The sequence below is a fragment of the Hippocampus bargibanti genome, linkage group LG02 (genome assembly GCF_051943395.1).
Source record: "Hippocampus bargibanti isolate YZ-2025 linkage group LG02, ASM5194339v1, whole genome shotgun sequence".
NCBI lineage: Eukaryota > Metazoa > Chordata > Actinopteri > Syngnathiformes > Syngnathidae > Hippocampus > Hippocampus bargibanti.
This window is the reverse complement of record NC_142735.1, coordinates 8,342,589-8,357,809: the sequence shown is the minus strand read 5'-3', so window position 1 is coordinate 8,357,809 and position 15,221 is coordinate 8,342,589. Positions and strand designations below refer to the sequence as shown.

General features: G+C 44.8%; 1 protein-coding gene across 1 annotated transcript; it reads left to right on the top strand.

Moving 5' to 3' along the window:
* Positions 1-1,680: 1,680 nt before the first annotated feature.
* Positions 1,681-11,550, top strand: fgf18a (fibroblast growth factor 18a). Its single transcript, XM_089023697.1, has 5 exons — positions 1,681-3,142; positions 6,932-6,971; positions 7,055-7,232; positions 9,731-9,837; positions 9,965-11,550. The coding sequence occupies exons 1-5, from the start codon at positions 3,111-3,113 to the stop codon at positions 10,235-10,237; spliced, it is 630 nt and encodes a 209-aa protein (XP_088879823.1). The 5' UTR covers positions 1,681-3,110; the 3' UTR covers positions 10,238-11,550.
* Positions 11,551-15,221: the final 3,671 nt, after the last annotated feature.

The following is a 15,221-nucleotide window of genomic DNA, read 5'->3' as shown; positions in this document are numbered from 1 at the left end:
GGTTCAAATCCCTCTCCACAACATTTATGCTCATGTCCTTTGCAGCAGCGGTGAGCAGGGGAGAAAGCACCCAAACACAGGTGCAAAGACACAGAACGAGCCAGTGGGAAGAAAAGAGGCCAGAGGCGTTTTTTTGTGGAGCATAACTGGAAAGGCATTTAACCACAGCACCCGGGTGCCCGTCCCAGCTGTAGCCTGTCCTCTTGCACAAACGACTGTACATGTGTGTATGATTTAAAAGTACACTGATGAAAAGAATAGGCCTTCACTTGGAGCCAAGATAACTGTCCGTAGTGTGTGAGGCTAACCCCCCCACACCCTGCCCCACCCCATCACCACCACCACCATGCAATCTTTCTCACTCAAGTCTGTGAGTTCATGTGTGTGTGTGTGTTGCGTGTGTCATTGAAAGGTATGGCGTTGTGTTGGCTTGGCTGACTGTCTGCGGTTGTGAAGCGGTGAGAGAGTTTTTTTCAGGGGAACACAGTGCGGGCGTATCTGCAGAAAACCCTGAGAAATGTTCCTTTTGGATCCATGTCCTTGCTTACATACCACCATCCAGACTGTCTTTCATTGTCCATTCAGTTCCCCTTTTAAGGTTTCACTTAAAATTAAGACAAGTGAAGTTATAATGCATCACTTCAACGTTCACTGATGAGATTGGGGCGGCGGTGGAGAGGGTGTCAACCGGAGGCCATGGCATATAAGGGCAATGGGGGCCTAGCAGTTTATTTTAAAACAGATGTTTACTGACTGTTCAAGACAGGGTCCAATTTCTACTTTGTTTAGGTCTGAAAGAATTGCTGTAGTATTAACGTATTTTCCATTGTATAAGGGGCACACAAAAGCCTTAATTTTCTTCAAAAGATGACCCTGCACCTTATATGTGAAGTAATATTGAGCCATAAAAGGTCTCGCAACTACTGTCATAAGTCACCGACTTCATTTCCCCCAGTAGAAGAAGTCATGCATAACCCCAGCATCTACTGTAGTGCCTTATAATGTGCCTTATGTTTGAAAAACATGTATCTATGTATTTATTATATTATGAACACTTTTTCATTAATTGGGGGTGTGCCTTATACTTCGGTGCGCCTTATATGTGTATAAGGATTGAAGATACACCATTCATTGGGGATGCACCTTACTCTGGTGCGCCTCATACACCGGAAAATACAATACTCTTTCACTCATCCAACCAGCAGAAGGTGCATTCCTAGTGGTGGTCATCAATTGAGTCCCAAATTCTGTTAAATTAACAAATGCCAAACCCTCCTAATTTGAGCCACACCAAATTGTTCTTCCTTGAGCTACCATCCAGCATTCTACAGTCTTGAGGTTTTTTTCGTGATCTTTTTAAAAGACCGTCAATAACAGATAGTCATAAATTTCCTCATGTTGCCCTCACCTGGCATTTCTTGTCGTGCATGGTGTTGCAAACGGCTAATCCCAACAATGTGGGGAGGGGGGCAGTGAGAGAGAGAGAGAGAGAGAGAGAGAGAGAGAGAGAGAGAGAGAGAGAGAGAGAGAGAGAGAGAGAGAGAGAGAGAGAGAGAGAGAGAGAGAGAGAGAGAGAGAGAGAGAGAGAGAGAGAGAGAGAGAGAGAGAGAGCCGTGCAGGGAGGAAGGGAGGATTGATCCGCGTCTGTTAAAATCTTGTTCTGGTTTTCTTAGAGTGAGGTCTGTGCCTGCCGACGTTCCTCTCCCGGGCAGTCCCCTCAACGAGAGCTGTTTATGCGAAGAGTCTGGCCTTTTTTAAAGAGAGAAACATCTGCATATGAGCAGGAAAGTGGATAAAACCACACAGCTGGCCTCGTTTTTTTCTTTTCTTTAATGTGACTGAAAGAGAAGGGCAGCAAAAGAAGGAGACGGAGAAGAGAGGAGTTGTAGGTTTTGGACTGCGAGTGGATCTGTCAGAGTGATTTGGGGTAAACGTTTGCAGGGTTAAACTTTTTATTCCTCCACTAACCTGGCGAGCTCAACCCCTCTCTTCTTGCAACCGGGGGCTGTTTTTCCTCTATTTCGAAGCGGGGAGACGTTCGTGCAGCCACCCCCCCCCCCCCCACTCGCCCTTCATAGGAACTGAGTTAACTTTCTAGGTTTAAAAAAATAAATACAACGATCGGATTGCATTTTCCCCCGTCAAACATTTTGGAGGTGATGTCACCGAGCAGTGTTTTGGTTGCTTTTGTATCGAGGAGGCGCGGGGAGATGTGCGGCAGCGAGGCGGCAACCAGCGTCTGAGGGCGGCGGGCACGTCCGGAAAATCAGGTGCAAAGTGCGGCTGTCATTTCCTCCGCGGGTCGCAGCTGCCCCCAAACCTCCTCAGCCACCCCCTACCCCGTCACGTCCCTTCAGCTCGCTACTTTGAGCCGGACAGCTCCAAGACCTAATAAAATTCGCGACGGACGCGGTGGTGTCACCCAAGCGCTAGACAAGCGGGGACATCGTGGGTGAGCCGACATGACCGAAGGTACTTTGCATTACCCTGCGCCTGCAAAGCCTCCCTCTCCCACCTGGCATCGTTGTCACGTAGTCAAGACCGTCCATCACTTGCTGAACCTACTCATCCGGGACTGAAGCTCATTTGCCGTTGTCATCTCGGTGAGAACGCGACACCTCCCGCGTCGTGCGCATTCCCATTTACGCAGAAGAGGGTTGGATTACGCGTGACATTACGCGTGCGTCGCATCATTCCACGGGACTGCTGAGGGTGACCAGTATTTTGGGAGTTTGACAATCTGTAAATAGAGCACGTGATTTCACCTGCTTCGTCTTTTGTCGGGGCGCGCATCATCTGAGGCTCATCGTTTTGCGCCCCCGCCCACTCTCCCCTTGGCGACAGCTGTTCGAGGTTGCTCTGCGGTCACAGTGGCCCGGCTACTCGGGCCTCAAACACCAGTTTGCCCACGGCTGCTTATTTATTCTCTGCGCTGTGGGAACTGGGCCACGCCATTGCCGATGCCAACTGGAGTGTCCGCTCACTCTTTGACTCTGCCTAACGTCCACCGGATTTCAACCGCAGAGACAAACTCTCCGGACCATCGGACTGGCTCAGGCCGAGCAAGGAGACTGACTCTGGGCCAAGTTCCATAGTGGAGGGGGGAAGCAATGTGGTCCCTTCTTTCCACGCTGACCGTCTTGTAAGTCTGCCTTTTTAATCTCTTTAGCATGCAGAAATCTGCTCAGTCTTCAGCTCGTGTTTAAACTACTTTCAAATAAGCTGAGCAACACGTGAAGATGATGGTGGGGTTGCGGTGTCAAACGATTACATCACTCCTCATCAGTCCCGGTGGGAAACATGCCAGGAAAGTCCTGTTTTGATTGGCTGACAGTTTGGGGTCACTAGGTCACATTGGGTTCTTGTGTTACTCATAAAAGCTGCCATAAACATCCCCATCACCGTCTACGCTTACTTCAGGGATGGCCAGAACTTGCTCCACAATGCTTATTATCCCTTCTGCAGTTTTTTTCCCTGCCGAAAATATTTTTGACTCGAGTAACAAACTTTATCAAGTGGGATAGGAACGGGATAAGGTGCCAAAAGCAAATCTGAGGGAGGATGCATACTCGGGGGCTGTTGCTTGCCCATTAGAGGTGTGTCTTCTTAAAAGCCGAGAGGGATTTATTTTTCTTTTCTCGCATCGGCTCAACAGCTCCCACATGGCAGCCCTCGCCAGATAGTTCTCATTCCACTCGCAACCTGGGCTGGGTGTGTTTCGTTGCCACTGCCCGACTTTTGCCTCCCTGCCTGCATCTCACTGTCTGTCTCCATTTTATCCACCTAACTGCCTACATCTGTCTCCTTGACTTGCATGAAACGGTTTTTCCACAGATGCTTGCAGAGATAAAACTTTGAATTAATAACTGATGAATGACGGCGCCTCTGGCAGCATCTGAGGACGAGCAGACCGACTGTTTAGTCTGCTGGTTTTTGTTAAGGTCGACCAAAGCCAATCATCAAGCCATTCGTTTGCTTCTTGCCTGTCGCTTGACCTCAGACATTTGTGGATTTATTTCCTCTGCCCAGAAAACACAAGTTCACCATTTTATCAAAGTCTGGTATGCAAAGGGAAAAGGTCCTGACCGCAGCAACCTGTTGCTACTCTCTTAAAAGCCGCAGCTCCACTTTGAGGCTTTCTCGAACTATTGTCCTACAGTCGTGTCTGTTCCTGCTGCTCACACACCCACTTGCCTCACCGCCGCCACAGAGGCCCACAGACTAACATCCAACGTGCTGAGGCCCGCTGATGCAGTGTCGGCCTACCGCTCTAACCACGACTGCGCACAGCTGAAACCGCCGTCCTGTGTGCTGAGTCCCAGCGGGCCGATCGTGCTTTCTCCACACTGGTGCTCGCACGCTCGTTCGCTCTGAGGCCGGCTCATCTCACCGCAGCTTTATCCCGGTGCATCTGCGGGGACGCAGGTTCATGATGTCAGAATTGTTGCTTGTTTTGGCAGACAGCCACCGCACACCAGGCTTTCCCTCTCCCCCAGTACCTCCACTATGTCATTGCTGTGGCCAGCCTCTTTTTTTTTGCTCCTATTCTGTCCTTTTCTCATCCCTCCCCCGTTAGCCGACCGCTCCCCTCTTTCCTCTCGCCTTCGCTCTGTGGCTGGCATAACACGGAGTGTCTGTGGTTTTTGTGGGAGCGGGGAATCCAGTGTCGAGGCACTTTTCCTGCAGTGTCTTCGACGGCAATGGTGTTTTAACAGCTGACAGTCCTCACAATGCACAGGGGCTCAGGTTTTTTTGGCAGTATTGGTAGAATGTGAGGGCCAACGCAGCATTGCCCTGGACGTCTGTGTCTATTAGAATGACTGAAGAGTCAACACAGCAAAGTACGTGCTGTCATAAAAGGGGATATAATATGTCTGTGTCATTTTTCAGCCATCCAGGTCAGGGTAATCGACTAAGGCTGAGCTCAAGGCAACTGGATTTAGAAACCCAGAGCCTTTTGGATTAAATCTTGAAGATCCAAGAAGTATAAAAGAATTTTCTTGGATTGATTGATGAGTCTTATGGAAAGAGGCATTAGTGTCCCTTTTTTATCTATTCTAATGAATGACAAAGTGCTAATAAATAGACTGAAAGCAAAATCTTTGTACTTTTTTCCAAAGCCAGGGCAGAACGTGTATTTGGCCAGGTCATGCAACGTGTAAAAAATGTGCTCTTCCTTGATTAGCGCTGCAAGAATCTCTCTGAATGTTCTTCTGTTTTGGTGCCAATTTTGAAATGCACTAAGAAATGTTGCCATGCAGATCTGGATGTCAGCCCGAGATAAAGTCATGTTGGACCACAAATTGCGTTGGATTTGCTGGTTGTGGCCAAATAACCTATTTCAGATTCTTAACAATTAGTTAATTCATGTACACGATACAGCAATGGGTTGTTTTCAAGTGCTATATAAATCAAGTTGAGTTAATATGTTCATTATTATAGCCGACACCAGCAACTTGCTGTGGTCCTCAAGGGGTAAACCTTTTTTGTTAAGAAGAAAGAGTTCGCCTTGAGATCCATTTGTCAGTCAGGAGCCGGTGGTGACTTTTGTTATGATGAGCATGACTTACAACCTCTTGCCCTTTCTTTCCGACTATTGATCTTTTTGTCTACTGCTCAAGCCAGACCAGACCACACACTGAGTTTATACAGTCTCTACAGTTCTTCATTGCTACTTCATTGCCCTGTCGTGTGAACTTCTGGTTTGATTTCACCTTTTGGTATTCTTAGCCAGAATAGTTCCCTGGCAATTTCATCTTGCATCATCTTCTCTGAAGCCTTCTTTGTCCCAGACGGTCCCTCAAACGCTATCTCCCAGTCTAAGAATCAGGGCACATGTCTTTGGTTCAGTCCAGCTGTCAGCTGCCTGCTCCTCGTGTATACACACAGATGTGTGCATGCCCATGACAGTGCGGGGGAGTCGCCTCACCAAGTCCAAACATAAACCAGGAGGCAGGAAAACAATAGCAGAGCGAGAACGAGGTGGAGGAGAGATAAGGAGGACAAGTCAGAGAGAGAGAGAGAGAGAGAAAGAGAACATAGTCGAGATGGAAGAGGCATGCAGAGACGAGGTGGGGGAAAAAGACACGATTGGTAGAATTGCTTTTAACTTTCCATGCATGGTTCTGAAAGTCATGAAGTCACTGATCCAGAGCAGCTCAAGGACAACCAGATTTTGACTCGTACCATTCCAGAGCTTTAAATAACAAACGATAGCTCCAAGGTTTCTGATCCAATCTTAGATAGAAATATATCATAATTGAAAAAAGAACTAGCTGTTTCTGTCATGAGTTTCAAATAGCCCAAAATTGAGGTGCAACACAAAAAAGCAGTGTGACGACACATGTGACTTGTGCATCACCATATTATTCCTCCAGAAATTATTTTCCGCACATTTGGTAGCTCGTGTTCTCGCTTATTCATAGCATCTTGAATTGGTCCCACAATCCACTTCGAGCCAAAACCACATCACAGCCCGGTGTGCACCTGTAGTCCAGCCCAGCTGTCTACATATCCAAAGCAGCCAAATAAACCGACTCATTGCCTCTGATGGCCCAACCAAAACAGTCTATTTGTCTCAGCATGTTTGCCATTTTGCTATGGTCAAGTCGGGTCATTTGGAGGCCAGATTTTGGCATAGCCCGCTTAGAACTCTGGGCTCGGAAAGAAGTCAGGTAGTGTAACTATAAACAGGGCTATGGGTGTTGTCAGTCTGCTGATTCCTGGATATTTGCCTGTGTGTATGTCAAGTTCCCGTACCAGCCAGCAATTTGAGATATTGGCCAATAAAGCAAAAAGCTGTTGAACAGAGGGTAGTTCGGGCAGGAGGGGGGTAGGGGAATGAATAATGGTGTCACGCTTGAGACTCGCAGATGTCAATGTTTTTTCTTTATTTTTTTTTTAACTATTGCTCTGTTTCGACTATTTCCAGATGTATCCAGATGTTGCTGGTGATGTGCAATCCATTACAGGTGAGAAACATGACAAGGAGGAATTTTAGAGTCATAGAGACGAGTTGTAGTTTAATGCGGGTACACTTACGCGTTTCCAACAGGTACTCGGTGTGGATGGGGTCAACTTCAGTGTGCATGTGGAGAACCAGACACAGGTGCGAGACACCATGAGTCGACGACACCACCGGGTTTACCAACTCTACAGTCGCACCAGCGGCAAGCATGTCCAAGTGCTGGGACGTCGGATCAGTGCCCGGGGAGAAGATGGAGACAAATATGGTAAGGTGCACACACACAAGTAGACAGTGACGGTGGTCAGACAAGTGAATGCAGGAACAGGTGTAGGCGGCGGCAGCATTACAGATTGTTCACAGACCTTATCGACCGATTACTGACTCAGTGATTCACAAGCGAGCAAAAGATGGAAAGTGGGCAGGAAAATAAAGGTGTTTGTGCAAAATAAAGAAAAAGATGTGAGTTAGTGAGAGGAGGCGGCTGGTCGGCGGTGTCAGACCTGATGTTAGAAGCCCATCTTATTCATCGATCTGCGCATTGATTTCTCATCCTTGCTGTTGTCTCCTCTGGATTTAAAACCGTAGGCTTGGCTTCCTCTCCCTGCCTCCCTCCTTCCCTTTCCACTTCCATGCCTTAACATTCCCCGTGTCCATCCCCCATTTCATTCTCCTCTCCACTTTGAAGGTAATTATGCCTGAAACCCTTAAACTTTGCGGAATCGATGGGCAGTAGCAAGCCTGGAGTTCATATTTCTTTAGATGCTCCTTTTGATGTTGGTGGTTGTATTGTATCTCTCCACTATTCACAAAAATATATACAAAAACACTCTACCTCGAGCGAAACATTGTGAATTGTAGATGTTTCAGAAAGCATTCCAAAGACCAAAAGACATGGGGTATTGTGCATGATGTAAGCGAGCTTAAGTGATATGGGAGATTTTGAGGTGGGGGGGAGAGGGAAGGAGGTATTGATTTCTCTTGACTCCTTTGTTGACAATGGTCATCTTGGAACCATTTTAGGGGTTTATTTTTAACCAGGCCCAATCGCACTTTGAGGATGGGAAGTGTTGTTTCCCATGAGGATTAATGTATGCTACGGCAGTGTTTGAAATAACATCTGCCCGGAGGTCCGCGGCATACAACTTTTACATCAGGCGTACAACTTTCAAAACGTCTCGGCCCGGGTGGCCGACAACTTCAAGAAAAAAAAAAAAAAAAAAAAAAAAAAAGGGTTTTTTTTCAAATAAAATGTTTGCTTGATTCAATAAAGCAAACGCTACAAGCCAACTGCTGCAAGCCACGTGAACACCTCTTTCTAAGCGGCTTTCAAAACTCTCAAGTACTTTTTACAGTCACGGTAAGTTCGAAGCACGAAGCAGGCTTCTGGTTGGCTGCCGTTTGTTTGGCAATTTGTATCCTCGGCACGGCAGCCAATCAGAAGCCTGTTTTGTGCTTCTGACTTTTCCAAGCGTTATAAGGTCGTGCATTTGAATATCATTTTCCAAAGTAGATTGACAGAACCTCAGTCCCAGAAGAAGCTAACAAAATTTATGACGCTACAAAATATAAACGTACATTATACCGTGACTGTAAAGTGTACTTGAGAGTTTTGAAAGGCGCTTACAAAGAGGAGTCCACATGGCTTTTAGCAGACAACGCAACGCAAACATTGCAGTGGGTCACACGATTCCAATTTAAATAGTCTAGTTGACCATGACGACAAACAACACTGGAGCAAAATTTTCAGCAAGGGATATTTAACATAAATTAAGCAAGGGAGCATTTGTAGCAGGTACTTCCTTAATTAAAAAAAAATCATTTATACTTCGCAGCAATGTTTTTTTTTCACGATTAGTCGTCTTATTTTGTTTTAAGTTGTAAAAAATGTGGCAGGCAACTTAATAGGCCGGGCAGGCAACTTTTCAGAGTTGTCTACCCTGGTGTCCGCTAACTTTTTTTCATGAGTTTCAGTCACTGGATACACTATATGCGAACAAATTGAGAGCCAGTCAAAGACTTCTCTTGCCTTTCTACGTATACTCAAAATCACCAACATAATCTGTTTTGTAATTTGTAAACAGCACCTTCACATCTGCATGAACCGAGTTGTCTTGAAACGATGCATTTGTCGAGCAACGTAGAAGAAGTGGAACATTCCATTGACATCATAAAAAATGTTTAGACTGTTCACTTGTTCCTCAGTACCCAAAATAAAAGGAACCAAGAAACAATACAGCACCTGTGCTCTGACAATATCGGTGGACAAAATTGTACTGACGCTAATGAAAACAACAAAAACAATGAATAACACCCCAAACTACACTCTTCTTGCTTAACTGCCTATTGCAAAGATAAAAAATTTACTTGGTCTTGATGGTGTAGTGGTTCATTACCGTGTCTCCAGTACAGGCAAAATGAATGTACAGTATGATTTTCAATGATTGACGGTGTGGATGGTTATTGGGTTCTTTGAGGTGCACCAGAAAAGGTTCACACAGTGAAGGGGAAATCTCGGAGCTTAGAATGAAAATATACATTTTGTAACGCTTGTCATGGAACATTTATGGTACTCCCGGTCAATGACTGCAGCGACCAGGTAAGGATAGTCAGCCATATGAAAGCGACTGTGTGAATGGAAGTGGGTTTGTTTGAGATCACACATGGGAATAAAATGTCAGGGAGAAATTATGCTGACTCCCACACATTGCCATTGTTTTCGTTGGCTCTAATGTCTGTCTGTCCTTCTTTTTGTCCCTTCACAAGCCCAGCTCGTAGTGGAGGCAGACACCTTTGGTAGCCAGGTGAGAATCCGGGGCAAAGAAACCAACTTCTACCTGTGCATGAACCGACGAGGCAAGCTGGTAGGGAAGGTAAGAATGACTTTCATTGACATCGCCATTTCCAACACAAAATGATTGTGACACACTGTCCTGATCACCCTCTCTCTCTGTTTCTCTTTTATGCACACGTGGTTCCCCGGGCTTTCTTTTTTCACAGAAGGCTAGTAACAGAAGCGCCGACTGTGTTTTTGTGGAAAAGGTTCTGGAAAACCACTACACAGCTCTGATGTCCGCACGCTACACAGGCTGGTATGTGGGCTTCACAAAAAGAGGGCGCCCTCGCCGCGGCCCCCACACGCTCCCAAACCAGCAGGATGTACACTTCATGAAGCGTTTCCCACCTGGGGAGCAACCTGACCTCACCACACCATTCCGCTTCACCACCATCAGCAGGAGAGGCAAGAGGGTGCGTGCTACTGGACCTCGCTAATGTCGGAAAACACCCAAGTTCAAGTTAGAGCTTACCATTGGCTGAATCAGTCAACTAAAAACCATTTGCGTTCCACTGAACAACTCGCTTTCTTGGACCAAACATTGACTAGAAACTCGATGAATCATTCATGGGGTTTCTTTTTCTACCAACCTTTTTGCCACTACAGCCACATAGTTGTAGAGCATTTCTTTTTTTCCTTCCTGGGACCAATTAGACCATTGGTGGTCCATCACTGGAAGCGATATGGACCTGGTCTGCTTCCCTTCACAGACCAGAACTATTGACAGAACACCTGAAGGGCGGCCAAAAGAATCCAAGGCTCACGGCTCCACAAAGGCCTTCATTGCACAACGCCCCAAAAAACACATGGCCTTTTTACATCTCCTGCTGTGGACCAGCTGGACAATATCAAGAATGGAATTGCAACTGGCCCATACAGAGAAGGGACAATGGTGAAAAGGGGTGAGTGGGCCCTCAGTCTAGAGGGGAAAGACTGCAACGTGGACAAATGATAGAATGATCTGCGCAGATCAAGGACCAATCATGGACTCTTAACTTGTGACACACTTGTTACCCTTGCAAGATCGGTGCGAACCTGTGAGAGTTATCGACGAATGAATGGATCAGTGAGGGAACTGGGTGACCGACTCACTTTACACATGCATGTCTTCTCTGTCTGTAAGAGAAAAAACGAAGATATGAACGCATGTTGTGCATGTGTTTGTGCACGCTCGTCAACAACCACAAGGAAAGAGAGATCACAAGGGACTTTGAGGACTCTGACGTCGGGGAGCAACTGGAATGTATAGAACAAATGTGCCAAAAAACAACCAACAACCAGCCAGCCATGAACAGAACACCAAACCAGTGGGCAACCAAAGACAACTGTGGGCCTTCTTCAGACTCCTCCCATTTACCATGACCCACAGAGGACACAGCACCCTCTGCTTGGTAGTGCACGGGGACAATGATGTGCACAGACAGCAAACACACAAGGGAAGGTGCCTTCTCTCCAAGCATTACTATAGAAACGACCCCCAGGGGATGACTGACATCCTGTGCGATACCGTGGACACAGAATGCTGCTACCAGGACATTCAATGCAACAAACCAAAGTCTCATGCGTACGTCCATGAGAACAAATTATTAAAGGGAACAATTTATTGAAAGCTATATATAAAACAGAAACACTCAATAAGCAATCCTACTACCATGGCTAGTATAATTATTATGAGAAAATTATTTCATTTATTTATTTCAGCTATGTGTGCGGAAGTCTTTCTTGACTCAGTAAACCTTACAGAACCTTTCGATATGTCTCAGAAGTTATTTGTCCTCACATGACACGTACACACAAAAAAAGGCAGTTCTCAAGTTTATAGTGAGGCCTCTTAAACATTGAGAATCCTACATGAGTACATTAAAAAAAAGCCACCAGAATGTTGAAAAGTGTGAAGCTTGAATGCACACGGCATGCAGATGGGTGTGGCCTGAATAACCCCGCGCTACTTGTGTGCTGCGATGCAGATTCAAATACATTTACATGAAATCTGGGTGAAAGGGCCAAACTGAAAAGAAAGAAACATGAGAGGATAGTATGACAATAAAGTTCAGAAAACTATGAGGAAAAAAAAGTTCTGTATACTAGCCAAACAACTAATATCTGTCCGCTAGTTTAGTAATACAGTAAAGTCTCGTTATATCGATATTCAAGGGAGTCCAAAAAAATATCGATATAACCGGGACTATCGATATATCCGACCCTGTTTGCATGTAATTTTCTCCGTGCGTGCAAAGAAATAGTATCGATATAACCGGGACTATCGATATAACCGATATCGATATAACGAGATTTTACTGTACAATGTAAGCACTTGTTCTGAAGAATTTTAGAATGCCACAAATAGTACGAGTATCATACATATCAACAAGTGCAGTTTTTTTAACTCATTCACTGCCATTCACAAATTTATTTGAAATTTGAAAATATGACCTGGAGCCCCATTCCCGAATTTGTTCGTTTTTTTTATGCTTGGGTGCCTATAAAGCGCTTGCCATGGCCTCAGGCAATATTTTTTTTTCTTTTCCACAAGGGGCAGAATTTTTTTCTCCATATTAGCGCTTTGTTGCAGCTTCAGCTCTTGCTAAAGCGGTATATAATCCAATATGTATGTGTTGCATTGTATTTTGGACAGCCGCCCCCATTTCAAGATCATATAACTCCAGACCCGTATAATTTAAGAATTAACTCTTTTTTTCTGATGAAAGAAGAAAGTCTCAGGTTTCTAATGCTGTATTGAATGTTTATGTAGTCCTAAAACTCAATATTTGTGGGTCCTGGAATTCAAGTGACAATGACAAAAACCCTGGCACCGGAAGGGACACATTTTTGCACATGTCTGGCAGTGAATGAGTTAATGTACTTGTTGCTCTGGTAAGATGACAGAGTTGTTCTACTTGTGAAGTCAAAGACCGCACATCAAATTTAGTAACCGCTGGTTAGCTTTTTGAACTAAATTTCAGGTGACCACAGTACAAATACATTATTGGGCATCGTTGTGGTTTTATCCTCTGTGACATTTGACTGAGTCACTGCAAGTTTTATTGTGCTGTCAAACAAAAACATTCAAAGTCAATCAATCCATCTATCAGTCAATCAATTGGGTAGCCAGTGTGTGTACGTATCAAATGACAAAAGGCTTGCCATACGACACTGGTGTCAAAGTCAAGGCCCGGGGGCCAAATCTGGACCACCTACATCATTTTATTCGACCCGCGGAAGTAAATCATACTTGGGAAATTCCATGATGCATGCTAATTTATGTAATGTAAATTGTAAACCACAAGAACAGTAATTATTTTTTACTTCAAATTGGAAAACTAATTATTCATTAATTTGCTGTGTGCTCTACATGAAATATGTGGTCGAGATGAAACATTCAAATGGCTTCCCCAAATTTATAACGGCCCTCCGAGAGAAAACTGTCACTGCAATTTGGCCCGCGGCCAAAAAAGACTTTGACACCCGTGCCATACGACTATTGATTGTAATTGGCTCACTACTACTATGATGCTACTATTTATGGTTTTAAACAGATCAATATGTGGTGATGTCAAATGTCACCGATTCTCCATTCATCCATCCATCAATCCTCCCATCCATTTACCATACCGCTTATTCCTCATTAGGGTCGCGGGGGGTGCTGGAGCCTATCCCAGCTGTCTTCAGGCACAAGGCCGGGGGACACCTTGAATTGCAGCCAATCGCAGGGCACACAAAGACAAACAACAGTCACTCTCACACTCACACCTAGGGACAATTCGGAGCGTTCAATCTGCCTGCCATGCATGTTTTTTGATTGTGGGAGGAAACCGGAGGACCCGGACTAAACCCATGCAGGCCCGAAGAGAACTTGCAAACTCCACACAGGGAGAATGGAGCAGGAGGCGAACCAGCGACCTCTGCACTGTGAAGCCGGCATGCTAACAACTCGATATATAGATAGATAGATAGATAGATAGATAGATAGATAGATAGATAGATAGATAGATAGATAGATAGATAGATAGATAGATAGATAGATAGATAGATAGATAGATAGATAGATAGATAGTATATTCACTTGACATTCACGTTTAAATTCGGAAACCATTGTGCAGTCACTAAAACATGCCTGTTGATTTCTACCCTGCAGTGTGAAGCAAGCAGTAAGGAAAATATGCCCTATTGTGTTTGAGTAGATTCTCTTCTCATCTTGCCCCCATCAGCCTCCCCTTCCTTCCATATCGTAGGAGGAGGTCATTGAAGAGATGTTGCTGCCAAATGACCCAATCATGCTGGCAGACACAAACAGCTGACTCAAGGGGAAAGGGCTCATGCAGGAAGATTCCTTTTACAAGACAACAGGAATTGGTGTGGAGGCAGGAGGGCAACGAGGGTGTGGGATAAAGAAGAGCAAGTCAGGGGTGCCGGTGGGCCCATTTGTTCATTGCTTAAACAATGTTCCAGTCGCATTCGGGGAATGATGGAACTATTTTACGTAGCCAAACTCAAGAGTGGAAGGTGTATGGTTATCACATCGAGGAAGGAATGTCAAATATTTGTGTGAGAACAGAGCTGTGACCTGAGAGCTGCAGGAATGACGGGCCAAAATCCCATAGACCCAGCGGAAGCACACACACCCATACACGGCCGTTATATACCAAGCACATTAAACACGCCAGGCATGTGCACTACTTGATAGTGTGAATCGAGAAACACAAGGTCCATAACAAACTCCGCCTTCTTCAATGCACTATAACATATCCACGACCTCATACAACAGTCTTGCTTCATGCACACTGTTGTATTTATTCAAACACACATTCTTCGCTAAGTTATACAAGATGGTGTGTGTGGCCCACTGTAACAGGTTGTTTCTGATTTCACTGTGGGAATTAAGCGAGTTAATATTGCCATCTGGTGGATGCTTTTTCATTTTTCTTTTTGCTCCACGTGCACATTTGGGCAAATAGATGAAATGGAAATGTATTCACATTAAATCTGGAGTTCAAGTCGTTTTCAGTCAACGCCATGTTGCATCCATCTCGGGCCAACCTTTCATTTTGATTTCATATTATCAAAAGGATTTTACGAATTTTAATTGACGGACATCACGTGCTCTAACAATGTTAAATTACAGAATTATAAAACATGGATCCTTTCAACAGTATTCAAACACCGTGTTATTTCCTACACAACAACCACATATAGCGGGAAATAAATTACATAACTTTTCTTTCTTTAACTCAGTAATTTGGGGTTAAGTGGAATATCCAAATATGTAACATATTTTTACTCGAAATGGTCATTTTAAATCCTTTAAAAACATTTTGACCATTCTCACAGAGACGAGAAGAAAAGTACAATCGAAAGTAACAAGTAGTGCCAGCAGAAGAGGTCCAAATAAAAATAAAATAAAGATGTGTTTCAATGTATAAG

Bases quoted from the DNA above. Each gene is read 5' to 3' on its own strand.
- fgf18a (XM_089023697.1), top strand. From the start codon at position 3,111: ATGTGGTCCCTTCTTTCCACGCTGACCGTCTT. The intron at 3,143-6,931 runs GTAAGTCTGCCT...GACTATTTCCAG, and splicing joins CTTTCCACGCTGACCGTCTT to ATGTATCCAGATGTTGCTGG. The intron at 9,838-9,964 runs GTAAGAATGACT...CTTTTTTCACAG, and splicing joins GAGGCAAGCTGGTAGGGAAG to AAGGCTAGTAACAGAAGCGC.